Here is a 20994-nt window from a genome sequence, read left to right on the forward strand (position 1 = left end):
ATATTTATAGACAAAAATAACGGAATGTTTAGTTGCATTTTCAACCGCCTAACAAATATTTATCTGTCTTTAGTATTTCTTTAAATATTTAAAAAAGGTAGTTGAAAATGTTGAGAAAAGGTGAACCCTGGAATTCTACTTGTGTTTACTGGTCAGAAAAATCAAACTTGCTCCAAGTTTCAAGTCTTTTTATAATAATTGCAAATATTTCTCATACATCTTAAAATATCTTTAAAAACAAATCATAGAGGTGGTAACTGTAAATGAAGTTTCTCATATGTTGGTCTTGGTCGTGGTCCGAGTTGTTTAATAAACTTGTAACAAAAAATAAGTTGAGTAATAAAAGCACTTTGGTTAACCTTAACCTTGATCACAACCTCAAATCAATTGTAACCTTCAACCAATACCAACTCTGTGTGTTTCCACTTTCTGCTTCTTCAACTTCCTTTCTCGATCCATTCTTTGGAACCGACTCGAGCGTGTGTTGCAGACCGCACCGAACCACATCTAGAAGCCTCTCCGGTTCGAAAAATGCTCGGTGTCCGGTTCCACTTCTAGCTTTTCATTCCTCTGGTTCAAACCATGACATCTGGTAAACGTGTATTCTCGTTTTCTTAATCGCGTTTCTTTAGGAAAAGAAAAAGAAACTGGAAATTGGGATGTTTAATGTTTTGGAGCGTCTAAGGTGGAGTTAATTGAGTTTGACTTGCTTTGTTTGGGTAGTTGAAAAGAGCCACATCACTTGTGACTTGGTGTGTGTGTGTGAGTGTGCATTTGGTTTAGTTTTCTGTCATTGGTGCTTTCAATTGGGACCATGTGTGCTTTGGAATCTATTGTTATTGTTTGGAATCCGTGAAAAATAAACACTCGCAGTTACACTAAAGCATTTTAGTATATTCTATGTAACATGCTTTTAGCATTTTGATTTAATTTAATAGATTATTTTGCTGTCCCTAACCCATTTTTGTTCGGAATGAAATGTAATATTGGAGTAATTGATTGGTGCTGTGCAGATAAGAAAAATTTAAGTTGTTAGTTGCATTTGAAGTTCTTATTAATGGTTAGAAAGGTAGAAAAGAAATCGATGGTGATGATGATGAGGATAGAAAGGTTTATATCTTGTTTGAAGTATTTATTGTCGTTGTTTCAGGTTACGAATACGATATTAACGATCTGCATCAAGAAGCTCAAGCCAGATGGCTGAAGCCAGCAGAAGTGATGTACATTTTACAGAATCATGAAAAGTTCCAGCTCACCCAAGAGCCCCCGCAACAGCCAACCAGTAACAGCCGTCTTCCCTTTTTCTGATTGATTGTAGAAATAAGAAAAAATGACAACCTTTGTCATTCTTGTTTGTTTATTCAGAATGACTCATAAAGTGCTGAATGCCAACATTATCATTTGTTCTACTTAACAGGTGGATCTCTGTTTCTGTTTAACAAAAGAGTCCTGCGTTTCTTCCGGAAAGATGGTCATAACTGGCGCAAGAAAAGAGATGGAAGAGCTGTGGGAGAAGCACACGAACGGCTCAAGGTATGTAGCTACTTACTAGTGTACGTGTTGTTGTGTTTATTCGGTTTCCATGAAAAAGGAACACTTATTATTAGCAAGTGTCTAGAGGGGGTCTCAGTTACAGCAATGCAGCCATAAATTTGTAAGAGGGAGGAAAGATTTCTTTAATTGTTTATGTTAGAATATAATGTGCTGTTATAGATTTCTAAGAAATCAACCCTTACATAATCTCGGGAAAAATATCGGGAAATTAGGATGATTGATTTCTATTTATTAGGTGTCTTTTTTGTAATTGATCTATTCAATAATATAAATACATATCGTGTGTTCTGCATTAGATACACAATACATTCAGAACATATGCAATTCTATAGTTTGAAAAAGTTTATTCAAAACTTTGAATAGATGTCTCGAGCAGGTGACTAGTGACAAATAGTATTATTTAAAAGTATTTAATGGTCCTTATTTGGAGTTTCATTATCAATTGTATTAGATAAGTTTCTCCATAAACACTTCTAGGAAATAAAATAAGAAGAAAGAAATGAAATGAGCTTCTCCATAAACTAAAATTATCTTCACAAGTTAAAAATAAGAATTTAGAGAAGTCATATGAAAGAGTTTCCACAAATTAGCTTATACATTAACTAATTTTAGCTCATTAAGAAAGTCATTTCAATTTTTCTTCGTATATTTTTCTCCTATAATTATTTCTAGAGAAGCTTGTCGAAAAAAGCTTTCCTATTTTGTGCTTCTAAGATGCTTTTGAAAACAATAATGAATGATTTTGTCTATCAGTTATTCTTTATACACTCACACACACACATATTACATATAACTGATATTTGTTAAAGGACACATTTTAGTATGTTTTCTAAACGTTGTTCACTTATTATTACTATACTGATGAGTTTAGGTCGCCATTTTTTTTTGCATGGTATTTCATATTCTGATTTCTTCACTGAAATGTTTTAATAATCTGCATGTATAGGTTGGAAATGTTGAAGCCTTAAATTGTTACTATGCACACGGAGAGCAGAACCCTAGTTTCCAGAGGCGGAGCTATTGGATGTTGGATCCGTGAGTAAATTTTAGTTATAATCTACCTGCATATCCCTCACACATTACTATTATGCTTATCACAAAATGTTGTGTCCTTTAAAACAAACATGCAATATTCAGGTAAAAAATCCTCCTTGAGGTTAACTAAACATTAAATGAATTGCCAAGATTAAATTAGCCTAGACTTTGAAACAAAATCGGCCTTTGATGTTCATAACTATTTGAGATATGCTTTTGTATTCGTTACTGTAGTAGTTGTTCATAATCACCCTTGATATTGTTTCATGGCAGGGAATATGAGCATATTGTTCTTGTGCATTACAGAAACACAAGTGAGGTGAGTCTCCGATATCTGATGATAAACATGATAATGATACTTGTACCCTTGTGCATAGTGTCCCTCCAGAAAAATTTGGGGAACCCTTTTGTGCAAGATTTCTCACTGTCTTACCTGTTTCTGATTAGTTATTTTTCTTACACTTGTCCTCCCTTTTTACTTTGTCTTGTGAAGCTCAAATAATATAGTTCATTTTCCTGTTTCAAGAAATTTCAAACATTTTCTTGTATTCTTAAATATTTACTTTCTGTAGATGGTTCATGCATTTGTCCATGTGCTGTTTTGTATTTCTTGTTTAAGTGATACTGATAGAAAGGGGAATAATGAAAAGGTGTTGAAAGTTTATTATAAAAGGAAATTTAAAAATTAGTTAGCTGTTAACAGCTGTTGCAGGAAGGGGGCTGAGACTTTCATTTAGGAAGTCTATATATTCTTTTCTTATTTGGTAGATGGGAAGGAGGATAGTAGTTTTGTGATAGGGAATGCCCAATGTGAAAGGAAGTATTTTCCTTTTTAAACTCGTGTTAAGAAATTTACTGAAAATTAATACAGTTTTGAGGAACTGCCCCTACAATTTCTCTCCTGCGTTTTACCTTCTTTTGAAGCTTCCTCACAAATTTTACATGACTCTGGTAAAAGAAAGCATACCAGACATATGAGAAATAAAGGAATTGCTCAGCAAACAGAGGAAGAAAAAGATTGCAGACTTGAGATCAAACATGACTCTAGTAAAAGAAATCATACTAGATATGAGAGAAATAAAGGAACTGCTTCTTGAAATCAAGAAAAGAAAGAAACTGTCAAATGGAGGTGAAAATTCAATCAATAGGGAGGAGAAAAGAGTAGAGGAGGACATTGACAATAATAGATTTAATAAAGATGAGGAAGAACCACTTCACCCTTGGTTTAAAAGGGTGGACTTGCCCATGTTTGAGGGAATTGATCCATTAGGATGGATAACTCGAGCTGAAAGATTCTTTGAGGTACAAAACACCTCTCAAACTAAAAGATTGCACTTGGCCCTTAACAACATGGAGGGAAACTCCAGCTACTGTGTTACGAAAAGGTTAACCCGTTCGTACAAGGACACAAAATCCCTTAACAAATGCCCCTCCTTCAGAGGCTGGCACCTGACAGCTTGGTGAATTCGGAACTCCCCTTTGTTGGAGTAGGTTCCTCCCCAAGGTTTGAACTCGATACATTGGGTTCGTTTCAAGGCTCTGATACCATTGTTACGAAAAGGTTAACCCGTTCGTACAAGGACACAAAATCCCTTTGTTACCGCTTGATTTCCCCTTTTCACAGTCATTCTGTCCAATATGGCTTCAGGCTCTTTAATTGCTGCTTCTTCATCAATGATGGGACAATGGTCAGAAGCGGTGGCTGCCCCCACTAATTTCTTGAGTTGTGACACATGGAAAACATTGTGAATGAGGGGATTAGCAGGAAGCTGAACCTTATAGGCTACTGTTCCAATCTTGTCCACCATGGAATAAGGGCCATAATACTTAGAAGCTATTTTGGCATTGTTGCGAAAAGCCAACGAGACTTGCCTATAAGGATGTAGTTTGACAAAAACCAAATCACCAATGTCAAATGACCTCTCCGATCTGTGCCTATCAGCTAACTGTTTCATGCGGTCTTGAGCCCGTTTCATGTGGAATTGGACTAGCTTCAATTGTTCCTCTCTTTTCTGCAAACTCCTATCAACAAGTTCAATCGTAGACTCTCCTGGCAGATATGGTAAATAAGCTGGTGGAAGTTGACCATAAACAATCTCATATGGGCTGGCTTTGATAGTACTATGATAGGTAGTATTGTACCACCATTCCGCCAAGGGCAGCCATTTGGACCACTGCTTCGGATCATCTGAACACATACATCTCAAGTATGTTTCAATGCATCTATTCACCACTTTCGTCTGACCATCAGTTTGAGGATGGTAAGCGGTAGAAAGTTGTACCTGAACCCCTTGGTACTCCATGAATTCTTTCCAAAATCTGCTAACAAAAATGGGATCGTTGTCCGATGTGATGGAGGTTGGAAACCCATGTAATTTGAAGATGTTATCCATGAAACATTGAACCACATATGTAGCAGTGTAGGGGTGTTGCAACGCCATAAAATGAGCAACTTTGCTCAATCGATCCACTACCACAAATATAATTCGTTTACCATAAGAATTAGGAAGACCTTCTATTAAGTCCATGGTAATGTGTTGCCAAACTAGGTCCGTGGAACAAGTAGCGGTTGGAGTAAACCATGAGAAGTAGCATTATCATATTTGCATTTCTGACATGTACTGATGGACAAATCTTTTGACATTCTTGGTCATTCCCTTCCACTATACTACGACCTTTACTCATTGGAGAGTAGCATCTCTCCCTGAATGACCTCCACAAGCAGTAGAGTGCAGCCAGGTGAGGATCAATTTTCTCAACTCCTGATCCTTGCCAATCACCAGCCTCCCTTTCCTTCTTAGTTCCCTTCTCACCCAACTATAGTGCCTATGAGATAGAGGGTCTTGTAGTAGTTCGCTAATGATCTTCTGTAAGTCTACATCAACTAGCCACGCAGCCTTGATCCTGTCTAGGAGATCTAAAGCAGGTTGGTGAACCACAAGAGCATCACATTGCACCCTAGAAAGTGCATCAGCATCCACATTCTTTGTACCTTGTTTATACTCAATTTTAAAGTCAAATTCCATTAACTTCACCAACCATTTTTGTTGGAAAGCTGTTGAAAATCTCTGTTCCAATATGCACTTAAGACTTCGATGATCAGTCTTAATGACAAATTGTTTGCGTAGCAAGTAATGCCGCCATATCCATTTCTGGACCGTAAATACCACTGCAAGTAATTCTTTTTCATAGGCGGACAAAGCTTGTTGTTGCTAACTTAAACTTCTACTGATAAAGGCTATTGGATGATGATCCTGCATTAGCACTGCTCCCACTCCCAAACCGGAAGCATCAACCTCTACCACAAAAACTTTAGAGAAGTTTGGTAAAGCCAAAACTGGTGCTTGACTCTTTTTATCTTTGAGGAGTTGGAAAGCAAGCTTGGCTTCCTGAGACCAACAAAAACTGTCTTTCCTCAACATATCCGTGAGAGGTTTAGCTATGGTGCCATATCGACACACAAATCTTCGGTAGTACCCTACTAAGCCAAGAAAACCCCTTAACTGCTGTAAGGATTGAGGTAATGGCCATTGCCTCACTGGTGCAACTTTTGCAAGGTGCAACTTTTGCAAGACTGTGGAAATGCCTTCACTGGTGATAAAGTGTCCCAAATATTCCACTCTACTAACCCCCAAAGTAACATTTACACTTCTTAGCATATAGCATTAGCCCTCATAACCAGTAATACGTTGTGCAGATGAGTCAAGTGATCTTCAAAGCTCTTACTATAGATTAGGATATCATCAAAAAATACCAAAAGAAATTTCCACAAAAAATCGTGAAACATAGTGTTCATTAATGCTTGGAATGTTGCAGGGGCATTAGTCAAGCCAAATGGCATGACTAGATACTCATAATGTCCAACATGTGTTTTGAAAGCAGTTTTGTAGATATCCTTCTCTGCCATTCTTACTTGGTTATATCCGGATCTCAAATCGATTTTAGAGAATATAGTGGAACCACATAATTCATCTAACAAATCTTCTACCAATGGAATAGGGAATCGATTCTTAACGGTAGTTTTGTTCAAGTCTCGGTAATCAATGCAAAGCCTCCAACTGCCATCTTTTTTGCCAACTAACACCACTGGGCTTGAGTATGGACTGCAGATTTGAGGAATTCCTGGATTAACCCATCTATAATGTCTTTCTGTTGTTTGGCATATCTGTAAGGTCTCTTGTTGACTGGGTTAGCTCCTTGCAGTAAGGGAATCTTATGATCATGACCTTCTCTTCGTGGAGGTAATCCTGCAAGTTCCTGAAAAATATCAAGAAAGGACGCCAATAAATCTTCAATGATACTATGAAGTTGGGTTTGTTCTACATGAGGAGACAACGAGTGAAGCAACACATCATTCTCGGTAGGACATAATTGCAACATTGATAAATGAACCCCTGACAATAATGTTTTGTGGAACTGTTGTTTCTAAATGGTCTTGAGGCCAATGCATGAAGCCCCTCGAAGCACCTATCTCTTACAATTCAAAGAAAAATCCATTGTCAGTTTGTCAAAATTCCAAGTGATATCACCGCGAGTCACCAACCATTCAATACCAAGCATCATGTTACAACAACCAAGTGGTAACGACATCAGATCAGATTGGAAAGGAGTATTCTGTGAATGCCACTTAAAGGTCCTAACAATATAAGAAACTTGAACTTTAGTTCCATCCGCTACAGTCACATTCAAAGGATTCATCGTCTCAATTTTGCATCGTAACTTCCTAGATAAAAGACACATCTAGGAAGTTATGAGTGCTACCACTATCAATCAATATGTGGAGAGGGTGCTTCTTGAATCAGCCAGTCACACGCATTCTTCTGAAATTCATAAGACCAGTCAAAGCATTCACAGAAATCAAAGGATCCACTATCTCATTCGTGCCATTGTGCTGTCCAGCACTCGTCTCTGCTTTAGAATCCACTTCTTCCTCCAACTCCATTACATGAATTTGCAATTTCTTATGTGTCAAACTATGTGCTAGAGTGAAAGGTTCATCACAAAAATAACACAAACCCTTGCTCCTCCGCTCACTCATATAGGTCAGGGTTAAAGTTTTTGTGACTTGTGTCGGAGGTTTGGCTTTGTCAACCTGATCGGATGGGGTGGGTAACAGTGGGCTTTTTACTGTTGGATTGAATTTGAGTGGTTTGGAAAATGATTTTTGGGGAGAAGATTGAGTGCTGGCAGACTCATACATTTTGGCTAACGAAAATGCCTTCATGGCTGTGGTTGGTTGAAACATCCTCACCATCATTTGCATATCCTATTTCATACCACCAAGAAAACAACTAAGCTGATGTGAAGAAGATAAGTCCACTCTAGATACAATTGCATCAAATTCTTCATGATATTCTGTGATAGAGCCTTTTTGCCGAAGTTGCATCACAGATTTCCCCAAAACAGTCCAACAGAATACAAGCGTATTCGTCCCACGAAGGTAAGTTGTTCAACCCAATAGTTTTGACATAGACACTATGCCACTGAAGTGCCTTTCCCTCAAAATGCACCACCGCAAGCCTAACCTTGTAATCGTTAGGGGTTTGATCAATGGAAAAAAATGTCTCACACTGAATGATCCAATTCTTGACACCATCACCATTAAATCGAGGGAAATCCAAACGAGCCATTCGCGTATTACAAGCATAGGGTCGAGTATTGTTACTAGAATCTGCAACTATTTTGTTTTCATATTGCTGAAATAATTCTTTGAGCTGTTGTTGGAGAGAAGCGTCAATGGACATGAAGCGTTCTTTCATTTTCAAATTGAGACGCTCTTCCATTACGTGAAGGAGAGCTTGATTGTGAGTGTTATCAGCCATGGCGGAAACGTGGTTGGAAGGGTATGTCTGATACCAATGTAACAGCAAACTAGGAGAGGAAGACTCTCGAAGAATGAATACCAACGTAGGGAATCCAATGAAAGAATGGATACCGAACAAAATATATTGAAACGTTGCAGAATGGTTTTCTCCAACAAATTGGTTACCCAACCTCTGTTTTTACACCAGCTATATAAGCCCCTCACTCCCATCTATAACTGTCTAACAAACTATTGTTTTCTTTTTCTTTTTTTTTATTTCTTTGTAATTACAATTCAGTCCCACAATTTCTTTTATTTTAAGTCCTGCATCATACTGGCAAGTTTTGGTGCCAAATGACCGAGAATCCATCTTAGGAGGAGTTTGCGGCTGTTCTGAGTAGAAGATTTGAAGGAAGAAAACAATATTGATTTTGAAAGGCAGTTGGAATATTTCAAAGGGAGGAGTGCCTTAGGTCCTAAAGCAGACACTTTGGTTGAGTCTTTGGCTATGGTTCAACATCATGATTTAGTTAGTATCTGGTACAAAAAATATCTTGTTGATGATTATGCTAAATGACTTTTTAATACGTTATACAGAGGTTGGGAAAGTTGTTGCAAAATCACTTGCTTGTTCGACAGAGGAAGCAACCAAAACGGGATGTAAGAACCCACAGATTAAATTTTAATAGTGTCCACTTCTGAATATAAGTTATTGTCCTGCATCAGAAGTTGACTTCTCCAATGGGAAAAACCTGGTGGTTGTTGATTACAATCTTTTGGGATGGAAAAGAGAGGATATCATAAGGTCCAATGTCAACAAGTGCCAATGCCTGATGTTTTTCTCGGTTTAAGAAACTATCACACTGGCATACTTGGAAGTGTTTCCAACTGTGAAACCCAAATACTGGCTTGCTTTTCCAACAGATGTTCCCCCACTGGGTTTTAGCACTTACTATGTCTCATATGCCAAAGGTGAAGCTAAGATTTCAGATGGAGATGCAGCTTACAAGTCAAAGAATGGGAGATATAATTAAAGTGGATCTAGAAAACTTGAAATTAACTTATTCTGTGAAGTAAGGAAACTTACTAAATACATCAACCTCAGAAGCAAGGTTGAAGAATCCCTAGAGCAGACATAAATTTTATGTCGACAAAGGATTTGATGGAATTGGTCTGGCATCTGGAGCATATTTTTTTAGACCTGATGGTTGATCATCTCCCATCAGTTCCAACAGGAAGTCTCCTCTCAGTTTTCCAAGCTCTAATTGTGCATGAAGTGCATCAGCAGATCGATTAATGGATATACCAGAGTTTTAGATTGTACAGAGTAAAAATCATGCTGAAGTTGAGTTTATGGTTGGACCTATACAAATTGTTAAAACTGAGATTAGAACAAATTTGGCGAGCAACAAAACCTTCTATACAGCCTCCAATGTCTGTAATTTCATTGAACGTGTCCGAGACTACAGAAAAGACTGGCACTTGAAAATTAATCAACCTGTTGGAAATTATTACCCTATCAACTTTGGGATTTACCTGAAAATAAAAGCAAAGAGTTTTCTATTTTGGTAGATAGAGCTGTTGGGGGCTCCAACATCATAGATGGACAATTGGAACTAATGATGCATAGGAGATTACTTAAGGATGATTCTGGAGGTGTTGTAGAGGCACTGAATGAAACAGTTTGCATCCATAATAAGTGCACAGTGTTTGCATCCATAATAAGTGCACAGGGTTAACTGTGCTAGGGAAATACTGTTTCAGAATTGATCCTGTGGGAGAGGGTGCTAGATGGCATCACTCATTTCGTAAAGAGATATATTCACCCATACTTTTAGCTTGTGACTAATTTCCAGAATTTAACCTTGAGGACGAGACTGTTCCTGTAGGGGCGAGTAATGATAGAAAGGGGAATAATGAGAAGGTGTGGAAAGTTCACTATAGAAGGAAATTTAAAAATTATTTAGCTATTAACAGATAATTGGGTAAGGGGGTTGATACTTTCTTTTAGAATGTTATAACCCTTTGTTTAGAATAGTTTTCTGTTAGCTGATTTGTATCAAATCTGTTGTTATTTGGGGTTATAAAAACCCCGGTCTTTGATAATAATAACAAGAAAGAAATATTCTAATAGTTTGTGTGCAATGCTGCCTGAGTTCTGGTAGTATAACCGTGAGAGTGTGTCGGTTCATTGCTATAAGGAACAATGACAGTGGAAAGTAAGTGGCGACTGGGTAGCAGTTACGTGAAGAGGTGGAAGAGGTGAGAAAGATTATTACATAGGAAGTCTATGTATTCTTTTCATATGTGGTAGATGGGTGGGAGATAGTTGTTTTGTGACAGGGAATGCCCTGTGTGAAAGGAAGTATTTTCTTTTGTAAACCTGTGTTAGGAAGTTTACTGAAATTAATACAGTTTTGAGGGACTGCCCATACAATTTCTCTCCTGCATTTTACCTTCTTTTGAAGGTTCCTAACAGGTACTTTGATTCTTTTGGTTACCATTAATATTACTTCAGTGTTTTAACTCCCTCTCTCATTTTCTATTTTCAAACTACTTTCTTAAATGTACAATTATGCTTCCAAAGTGGCATTTGTTCATTTAATAATGAATTTAATTTGTATGATCAGATAGTGTAAAAGTTTTTTACATTATCATCTAATCATAGATTGTCATGAATGAGAAAAATTGTTGATTTTTTGTAATAATTACCTTGTAATTACCATCTCGGGTTATTTCTAATTGATTGGTGTTGTAAAATTCTTTATATTGATAGTTCATGAAACTTAGACTCTTTAATAATTACTGTGCAATCAATTAAAGCCATTCTCCGTGCATTTTCTTATCTTCCTGAAACTTTTTCTATTTCCCAAGTTTATGAGCATGCCTTTATGCTCCTTTAACTACCAGAACTTACCAACATGGAGGACTGCATCTCACTTCCCATATCCTAACTTTAAGACCAAATGCGCTTTGGATAACTATTTTCCTACTTACGAATCTTTGGTATTTAATTCTTTCTTAGATAAGGGAAATTGATATAAGAAAAGTCAGTGATTATTCCGAAGATTTGCATTGTGGTATTGCCTTTATGCACTAATTCTTTCCTTTTCTCAAATGATGATATTCTTAGATCTTCTTCAGAATCACATTTGGTATCTTAAATGGGAATTATTTGATCATATTCTTTTATTCAGCATGTGCATAGTGGCATTGTTGTGCAGCCCATGTTCAAGTATTGCTTTAACGTATGCACTCATGTTATAGGGAAGACTCAGTTCTGGAGCTGGCGCACAATTGTCACCAAGTTCCTCTTCTGCATTTAGTCAGAGTCCTAGCCCTTATTCTAATCAGAATCCAGGGTCAACATCCATACTTGTTGATTCATATGAACCTAATCAGAGTTTCTCCAGTCCTGGAACTACAGAAGTTACGTCTGATATATTCATTCTGAACAATAAAATGGATCACATGGATGGAACCGATGCAGAATCAGGAACCTCATCTGAGCTTGAAGTTACTCAAGCTTTGCGCCGACTGGAGGTACAATTAAGTTTGAATGAGGACAGCTTTGAAGATATTGCTCCCTTCTGCAATAAGCATGAAATTGCCCACGATTCAAACCCTCTGGATAATCAAAGGGTGATCAGCAATAAAGAGCAATCTGCTGCTTTCTCTGGACCTGATGATCAAGGGCTATTTTATGATGAATATAATGGAAGACAAGGTAAAAAAAACTTCAAATGTTGATAACACATTGTTTAAATTAGTGAAATATCTCAGTGCACAATCTATATCGTAATTGAACCTGTTTGCATACATTGTCTTCTACTTACGTAGGTAGAACTGCTTGCTACATGCCTTGCTAATTTTTTGTAATTTGTTGGTGGAAATTTATAGCATGCCTTGGCCATCTTGTTTTGTGTCTCTGTTTAACTGTTTAAATTTTCTCATCGAAGCCTAATTCCCCAATTATTATATGCCCTGTGGGAACTATTAGAGTTTGTGGTTTGGGACTAACTCGACTATAAAAGCTAGCTTGTAGGAGGACAGTTGCCCCCCCGTTTTATATACGGCACTATCTCCAGTCATTGTGGGACTTAAGTCTTTCCCAATATGAATGTTAAGAGAATGTAATTCTTATTATGAGCTATATAACCATAAAAAGATGGTTCTAAAAAACCTACTCAAAGCTAGGTTTCTTTGAAATTGACATTACTCCAGTAGACTTTATAAAACTATATAAAAATGTGGAATAGGCTATAAAGGTTTGATTGGAACGTTACGTTAGTATGACGTGTTTTTCCATTTTTATGGTTGATAAAGAAAATAACACAATTGTACTAGTCTTGATAAATTGCCTGTGGCTGACGAGTACTTGAGTAAACCTCTACTAATAACAAGCAAACTTGAAGTATGAGAGAAAAGGTTGTGTTGTTATTTTAAAAGAGGCTACAGAGATCAAAACACAGCATACTGACAGTATGGTGATGGCCAACCTGAATTAGGACACATTTAAACATGGAAAAATACTACGCTTTTTGAAAAATTCAAGGAAAAACACTGAAACAGCTTCAAAATATACTTATACTGCAGATTGTGTGCTCAAAATTAGTCTCAAAAAGGGTAATCCGGGTTTCAAATGTTAACAAGAGACTCAAAAGGAGCTTTCTAACGATACCATATGGGCCTTGCTAACAACACCTTTATCAAAAGTTATGGTTGTTTAAAGCTCACTTGCCTGTTCAGAATTTACAGGTTGTATTTTTTGGTTTTTGACACACTTCACTGGATCCTTTGTTATTATATTTGTGCCAAAAGTTTTTTCTATGACGTTATTATGGTTTTTGCTCTGCTTAGTTTTTCCTTGCAAATTAGTATTTCATCTGATCAAGTCCTTCATTTATAACTTTAATATTTCAAATTTCAACTGAAATTCAGCTCCTTGTAGTTTTGTTTTATCCTCTTCATTGTGGAAACATCACCTAGTAAGAGGGGAAGGTTAAAGATGCTAAAAGTGTTTATTTTAATAGGTGATGGTGGTGAATGCTATCATGAACTAATAGACCATGGTTACCCAGATGTAAATGAAGAGGCTTTATGGACAGGGGTGCTGGAATCATGCAAGTCCTCAACTGCTGTCAAGTTACCACCGCAAAATGTATACATGGCAGCTGAAAATGTAAGTGTTTCTTGGACTTCATAAAATTTATATGATTTTGAAATTTATGTTTGTTCAGATGTTTAACGATTCTCTTGTGTTTATGCAATTCTTAAAATGTTTGATTGTTAAAGCAGGAAAATTCAGTATCTTTTTCGAGAAGGGTACAAGTACCAATTTCCAAACAGGAAAACAGTCACTGGCTCAACTTCAACAGTGATACTTCTCAAAGCTGTATGATATATTTCACCTTTTTGAATTTACTATTTTTGGCATATTTTGGTGTTTCTTCAATTCTGATTCCCCAATCATGTTAGCAGCCGTTTTCTCACCACCTCAAGGGGTTGATGAAGTCAAATTTCCTGCATATTCTTCTGTGGTGGAAACACGAGTAACTAATTCTGGCTACTATGAAACATTGTTTGACCAAAGCCAAATTATAGCACCTCTAGATGCAGATTCAAGCTTGACTATTGCACAAAAACAGAAATTTACCATTAAGACATTCTCCCCAGAATGGGGTTATGCCACTGAGACCACCAAGGTTTGTGCCTTCAAAGCCCAACTCCTTGCATCCCCTATGCAACGATTTATTACTCTTTGCATTAGTGGCATCTTCTAAACAATGAAGTGAAAGTGCTCATTCTTTTGGTTAATAACTACAGGTGCTTGTACCGTAGCTTGGCTCCTGAAGAGTTCTAAAATATATTCTTCACTTTGTTAAAATCTATATGAAATTCTTGTTGTAGTGATAGTGTAAAGCAATTATAAACAAAACTCAGTCTATTTATAAATAATTAGGTTAGGGAAGTGTTGATCAAGCATGTGTCTTTGTACAGTTAAGACTTAATAAGCTGATTATCTCTTTCTCTTTCAGCTTTCTTATCTTGATGTTATATTTTGTGTTGATTTTGTCCAAATTGGATTCCTAAAGCTCCATACTATATGCGTAGGTCATCATTGTTGGGTCTTTTCTCTGTCATCCATCAGATTCTACCTGGGCATGCATGCTTGGTAATGTTGAAGTTCCTGTTCAGATAATTCATGATGGTGTAATCTGTTTTGAAGCTCCTCCTCACCTTCCTGAAAAGGTTACACTGTGCATTACTACTGGAAACCGTGAGTCCTGCAGTGAAGTCAGAGAGTTTGAATATCGTGACAAGACCTATAGTTGCACCCAATGTACTCAATCAAAAACAGACGTCACTAAAAGTCCTGAAGAGCTGTTATTACTTGTTAGATTAGGACAGATGCTTCTTTCTACATCAACAATAAAGAATGACAACATAGAATCGGGAGTTCCTCTCATAAAACAGAAAGCTGATGATGATTCATGGAGCCATATTATAGAGACTCTTCTAGTTGGCAGCGGGACATCGACTGGTACTGTTGATTGGCTTCTTGAAGAGCTTCTAAAGGATAAGCTTCAACAGTGGCTTTCTTACAGATCTCAGGAAAGAAATGAAGAGACAGGCTGCCCTTTGTCCAAGAAAGAGCAAGGCATTATTCACATGGTTGCTGGATTGGGTTTTGAGTGGGCCTTGAACCCCATTCTTAGTTGTGGAGTTAATATAAATTTCCGTGACATCAATGGCTGGACTGCCCTTCATTGGGCTGCCCGTTTCGGAAGGTAATAGAAATCTAGAGGGCTTGCTACTGTGTTATTAACGGGTTATTTAGCTTTGGTGAAATATGTTAATATTGCTATACAAGGCTTGTTAACAAAGATACAGAAAAACATGCATTCTTAAACGATAGGAAAAATGAATGATAAGTTCTTCAGATACTCAAGTCTGAAAATTGAATTTCTAGAGAAGCAAACAGTGTTAGGAAATTAAATGTAGAATTGATGACAACATTGAAGGTTTAATAAACCCGCATGTATCATGATTCTTCTCATCAGAAATTTATTGCCTTGTTGATCATGTGTGTATAATCAATCAAAGCAAATGTGGACTTCAATTTCTAATTAGTAACAATAATTGGTTCATCTAGTCTTCTGCTAGAACTGATGATCATATCACAAAGTATAATTACCTGTTCCATTTTGAAGTACTTTGGATGTTATTTTCCTTAAGCTTTGTAATTCCATGTAGGGAAAAAATGGTTGCTTCACTTGTCGCTTCTGGAGCATCTGCTGGAGCTGTGACAGATCCAACTGCACAAGACCCAATCGGAAAAACTGCTGCATCTATTGCAGCCAGCAATGGGAACAAGGGACTAGCAGGGTATCTTTCAGAGGTAGCTGTAACAAGCCACCTATCATCGCTTACATTGGAAGAGTGTGAGTTATCTAAAAGTACTGCACAGCTTCAGGCAGATATGACTGTGACCAGTGTCTCCAAGGAAAATCTTGCTGCCAATGGGGATCAGGCGTCACTCAAAGACACCTTGGCTGCTGTCAGAAATGTAACTCAAGCAGCTGCCCGGATACAATCTGCTTTTCGGTCACATTCTTTTAGAAAACGGAGAGCAAAAGAAGCAGCTGCTGGTGTAGATGGTACGAGTATAGGTGGCATTGGTAGCATTCCAGAAATTTCTGCTTTGTCAAAACTTGCCTTTCGAAACTCACGCGAACATAATTCAGCTGCTTTATCAATTCAGAAGAAATATCGTGGTTGGAAAGGTCGCAGAGATTTCTTATCGTTGCGCCAAAAAGTAGTGAAGATACAGGTAATAAATGTCAACAGTTTGTATGGAACAAATGAATACCGAGAACTACGTGCATAGTTTTGATTCTTTGCAGGGTGAATAATTTTTATTTTAAAACCAAACATTGGCGTGCATACTTTGATCTTTAACACCGTTAATGTCGGCCTCTTTCGAATTTATTTGGGCAGGCTCATGTGAGGGGTTACCAGGTTAGGAAGCATTACAAGGTAATATGGGCAGTTGGAATCCTGGACAAGGTTGTGCTACGATGGAGAAGAAAAGGAGCTGGTTTACGAGGTTTCCGACAAGAGATGGACGTCCATGAACATGAAGATGAAGATATTCTCAAGGTGTTCCGAAAACAGAAAGTGGATGTAGAAATTGAAAAGGCCGTTTCACGGGTGCTGTCCATGGTCGACTCACCAGATGCTCGTGACCAATATCATCGCATGCTTGAGAAATATCGTCAAGCTAAGGTAAATAAGTTTTAAAACGACAGAGTCAAGTGTTTTCCTTTTATCAGAGTGGTCACTATCTCTTCAGCATCTGTCCTAGTTTGCCACTAGATGGAAAATTTTAGACATTATATTGCATGAGGCTTCCTCCATAGGGCATTCCGTACTCAATCTGTTTGGATACAAAATTAGAAGAACTTGAGTGTTTTCTAACTCTTTTAGCTTGCATCCTAAAAGATCCAAAGTAGTAAAACATATATTATAAAGCTAGCAACTACTTTTACTATGGAGTGCAATTGCTTTATGCTGTCAATGAATAACTTGTCAATTATTTGGCAGGCTGAACTTGCAGGTACGAGTGACGAAGCATCATCAACAACTCCTGTGGGGAATACCTTATTTATGGAGGATGACTTCTATCCATTTCCCTAGCCTTGCTAATCTTCATTCTTTTGAATGATTAATTTCTGAATAACCATTTCCACGGTCTGTGTTTTAGATGCTTATCACAAGCTCACTTGTTAGTTTGAGACAGTTATGATTGTATAGTGATAATTACGTTGAACGCTGTTGCTTTGTAAAATATAAGATTGTGTTGAATGCAAGTAGAGTGGCGTTTCAAATTGAATGAATATATTAGTAGTACCGTCAACATTGCTCTCATTGTTACAGTGTCGAACTCAAGCAACACTAGAATGTTAAAAGAGTGGTTTTCTTTCTCGTTTACCTCATTTTAATCCCAAATTTGGCAAGTCTGTATGGAAGCTATGGCCGATACGGACTTGATTTCATCAACCCTCATTGACATCACCGCAAATACAATTCAAATTCACATTGCAGGATAAAGGGGTGAATCTTATTTTGATATCACTCCTCTGACACTACCGATCAGCATCATTTATCTTCAGTGAAATGAATTTTGGATTAACACTAGATAGTCAACTAGAGTAGAGTCCAGTGTCCAGAAAACAACCACCATTCAAGTTTGAAACCTGGTCCTCAACTTTTATGCTATTGAAGTCAATATATTTACAAATCAACAACCCCAAACAACATCTAAATTGATTACCTTCTAGAAAAGAAAAGACAAACAGCCCGCATAGTGAGAGAGATGCTTGAATAAACGTCATCGGTTTCTTAGGTGAACAAAACATTATGTTATGACTGGAAGCATAAACTAATTAATAAAAGGAAAAAATAGATCAAGATGCTTGGATCCAATATCTCAGATCACAAATATATTAAAGTTTTCAATCTCCAATACCCAGTAATCTTTCAACAATTTATCCTTGAAGGTTTTTTTCAAATCAGTCGCGACAGAAAATTCTAAACACAACAGACAATTAAGGATTCAACACAACCAACAAAAAATATCCCTTTTTCAATTTCAAATGTCCAATCTGAAACAGCTAGCTATAGGGCAAACTTCTTCTATGGCCTTTCAGCTCATGTATTTGATGGTCTATCTTCATGCATAGTTCAAACGGAATATATCATTCAACACATAATAGCTTCCCTGCGGAGTTGGCATCAAATGGAACATCTGAAAAGAGTGACAAATTTAGTGATTGACTGAAATTAGATAAACAGCAGAGCAAGAAAAAGAGAGGATATACCCACCCAAATACAAAGTATTTCTACGTACAAAGGAAAAATATAAATACAATTACCATATAAGAGCACAAGTATAGAAAAAAATAATAAAAATTTGCTATGGATGTAAAAACTTTGGGCAAAATTCCACTTCCACACGTAGGCAACATTTCAGTGTAAAAACAGGAGTTTGACAACCCATCATTTCCCCCTTCAGAATCATGAATTCATCTCTAACAAGAGACAAACACTTCTAAGCTCAAGGTACCTAAACTTAATCCTTTTCTAAAATTACAAAGAAGATCGCTAAAATATCATTAACAAAAACCACTTCATTCATGATTCATTTAATAGATGGAGAACCACCCTCCATCTATTAATCATTTTAACAGAAAACTTTCCAGTTCTTCTTCGTTTTTCAGAAAGTTATAAGCTCCTTAAATTTATTGATTGGTAGAACAAAACATATTAGTGACAGCTAAGTAGTGACAATTAAAAGCTTGTTAAATTAAATCTAAAGAGAGAAGTAATTCTCAACAAAGAGGACCGCAGCAAATTTTAAGGTCACCTACTAGAAAGGATCAATGCTTAACTCCCACATAAACTCCATCATTAGCTTTAACATCTGCGACTAACTGCCAAATTCCAGTTGTTTTTTCTGCTGAGGATCATTGATTTTATTTTCTTAGGGAAACAATGTTGGCAGAGAGAGTGAAAGTTAATGCGGCACCAAGACAATACACCACTCATAATCCCACCAACTTACAGAGAGATCCGAATGAGTTATACTAATATAGATATTGAAATTTCATTTAATCTGAAGCCTCTAGTATATATAATTCTTGTGAATTCCATTGGAACCTGGTGAGAATGATAGGAAGTAATCAAACTAACAGCAATTGATGAAATAAAACAGTTGGAGGAGGACCCCCACAAGCATCTAAATTGAACTCAAAATCCATCTAAGTTGCAATTTGCAAGAGGGGAATTTTAGATAAGCTACCCAAGCACTGAAAGAAAAGTGCAATAATTTTTCTTGCAAATTGATATCAACGAAAAAAACAAGAACAACACATGCGGAAAAAGGCTGAGCTCGTGAAACATTTCCAAAACATCTGAAAATTGAGACCTTAAGGAACTTTTCAGTTGTCAACAATGTGATTGAAGGCACGACAAATAATAAGGAGAACCAGGTTGCCTTTGGATATCCATCAGATGTTCTGTAGTCCAATCCATAACCATCCAAAAAAACAACTCCGATCCAATTAATAAAGTCCATTAAAAAGAAAATACAAAAAAGATTAATAATTGTTTTGCCACTTTCAATTCTAAACACACCTTGGCAAACATTGATTGGCCGAAATACCCACATTAAGAGAAAGTATTCACATTCTGTACGCTAGGGACCCCGATGAATAACAGGTACCAATACTATGATTACCACAAAAAGAAAACCTAGACACTAGAGTTACCCTAGATTTCCAATCACAAACAGGCAATGATTTAAATCCATTAGAATCATTCGATAACCTTCCTAATTCTCCATCCACTCTATTCTCTCCCTCAAACATTCCGCAGTCCATAGCATTAATAACAACCTAAAACGTCCCCAAACTTAAGAATTTATGTTTGGCAGAGGAAGAAGGCAACATTTTGAAGGAAAAGCAATTGAACGCAGAAAGAGAAAGAGAGAATGAAAGGAAAGGAAAAGAGATCGAATGGATCGGAGTGTGAAGAAAACCCTAACACAGAGAGAGTGATGACCTGGCTGAATTTGAGAGCGTGCTGTTCGCCGGCGAGCTGGAGGTTGCCGCTGACGAAGACGAGCATGCCGCCGTTGACACCGGAAGGTTGACAGTCGACGGTGGTGATGGAGTGGAGGCACTGCTGAAAAGGAAGGGAAGTGAGCTTAGCGACGATGCTGGGAGCGCCTTGGATCTTCTGGCCTTCAAAGGTGAGCATGGAAGCATCCTGGTAGAGATTGGCCAAGCCTTGGCGGTTGTTGTCGAAGGTGGAGTAGTAGTGCTCTACGAATGCCTTTGCCAACGTGTCTGGATCCATCTCTCCCACTCCCACACTCTCTTTCTTTTCCCCTCTTTATATACTCTTAACTCCTTTTTACACCCTTTAGCGTTTTAGCGTATCTTTTACGTACCACCAAACATCATCTATAAATAATTAATTCAAAATATTAACAACATTTATATTTAGACTGTCAAAATTTCTGTCCCTAAATATATATTCATCACAAATATTTCTTTATTAACTTTTATGGTATTATAATTATTCAACAAAGCATCTATAAATTTTCGCCAAATTTTTAATAAAAACTAGCTCTAAATTATTTTAATTTTTATTAACTGTTATATTTATGAAATAAAAATGGTTTTAACATTTATGAGTAGTTTTGTAGATAATGGAAACTACAAAATTAGTTAATAAATATAGGGATATAAGCGTAAAAAAGTGTTTATGTAAATATATTTATAACTATATTTGAAAAAACAATTATTATGAAAATGTTTTGAAGTTCTTAATTTAAAGTTAATTATTTATTTATTATTAATTAATTTTACATTGATGAAATTTTTGAATCTTAGACATGGTTTTAAATTTGTTTCCAAATCTACACAGAACATATTATAAAAGTCATATTTAAATGGTTTAATTATGCTAAATTTTCAAGGTTTCAATTGAATTTTTATTAAATTTTTATGGCTTATAAATATTTAATAAATTTA

At 36.7% G+C, this 20994-nt stretch overlaps 2 protein-coding genes and 1 pseudogene across 5 annotated transcripts; 2 read left to right on the forward strand and 1 right to left on the reverse strand.

Annotated features, from left to right (window-relative positions):
• The first annotated feature begins 298 nt into the window (after positions 1-298).
• Positions 299-17312, forward strand: LOC114178182 (calmodulin-binding transcription activator 4). Of its 4 annotated transcripts, none has more exons than XM_028063938.2 (13): positions 299-592; positions 1151-1282; positions 1418-1533; positions 2501-2589; positions 2863-2908; positions 11660-12119; positions 13426-13574; positions 13688-13787; positions 13874-14097; positions 14507-15183; positions 15650-16226; positions 16394-16681; positions 17000-17312. In XM_028063938.2, exons 1-13 carry the CDS (start codon positions 583-585, stop codon positions 17090-17092), a joined length of 2961 nt encoding a protein of 986 aa, XP_027919739.1. In that variant the 5' UTR covers positions 299-582; the 3' UTR covers positions 17093-17312. The 4 variants fall into 4 exon arrangements, with proteins under 4 accessions (XP_027919739.1, XP_027919741.1, XP_085527723.1 ...); XM_028063940.2 differs by having other exon boundaries at positions 13691-13787; XM_085671597.1 differs by having other exon boundaries at positions 13474-13574.
• LOC146887556 (putative alpha-mannosidase At5g13980 pseudogene) lies at positions 8410-11653 on the forward strand (annotated as a pseudogene).
• A 546-nt stretch (positions 17313-17858) lies between the features above and the next one.
• LOC114178183 (nuclear transport factor 2B) lies at positions 17859-20345 on the reverse strand. The gene is made up of 2 exons (XM_028063942.2): positions 20018-20345; positions 17859-18203 (listed from the first exon to the last, which is right to left on the reverse strand). The coding sequence occupies exons 1-2, from the start codon at positions 20312-20314 to the stop codon at positions 18129-18131; spliced, it is 372 nt and encodes a 123-aa protein (XP_027919743.1). The 5' UTR covers positions 20315-20345; the 3' UTR covers positions 17859-18128.
• Between the last annotated feature and the right edge of the window lie 649 nt (positions 20346-20994).

Source organism: Vigna unguiculata, chromosome 3 (genome assembly GCF_037176805.1).
Source record: "Vigna unguiculata cultivar grain cowpea cultivar isolate G323 ecotype 2 chromosome 3, ASM3717680v1, whole genome shotgun sequence".
NCBI lineage: Eukaryota > Viridiplantae > Streptophyta > Magnoliopsida > Fabales > Fabaceae > Vigna > Vigna unguiculata.

Excerpts from the sequence above, each read along its gene's own strand:
- LOC114178182 (XM_028063938.2), top strand. Across the intron at positions 1,534-2,500 it reads AAGCACACGAACGGCTCAAG|GTTGGAAATGTTGAAGCCTT; the intron begins GTATGTAGCTAC and ends CTGCATGTATAG. Across the intron at positions 2,909-11,659 it reads ATTACAGAAACACAAGTGAG|GGAAGACTCAGTTCTGGAGC; the intron begins GTGAGTCTCCGA and ends CTCATGTTATAG.
- LOC114178183 (XM_028063942.2), bottom strand. The coding sequence starts at position 20,314 with ATGGATCCAGACACGTTGGCAAAGGCATTCGTAGAGCACTACTACTCC. Across the intron at positions 18,204-20,017 it reads ACGCTCTCAAATTCAGCCAG|ATGTTCCATTTGATGCCAAC; the intron begins GTCATCACTCTC and ends CACTCTTTTCAG.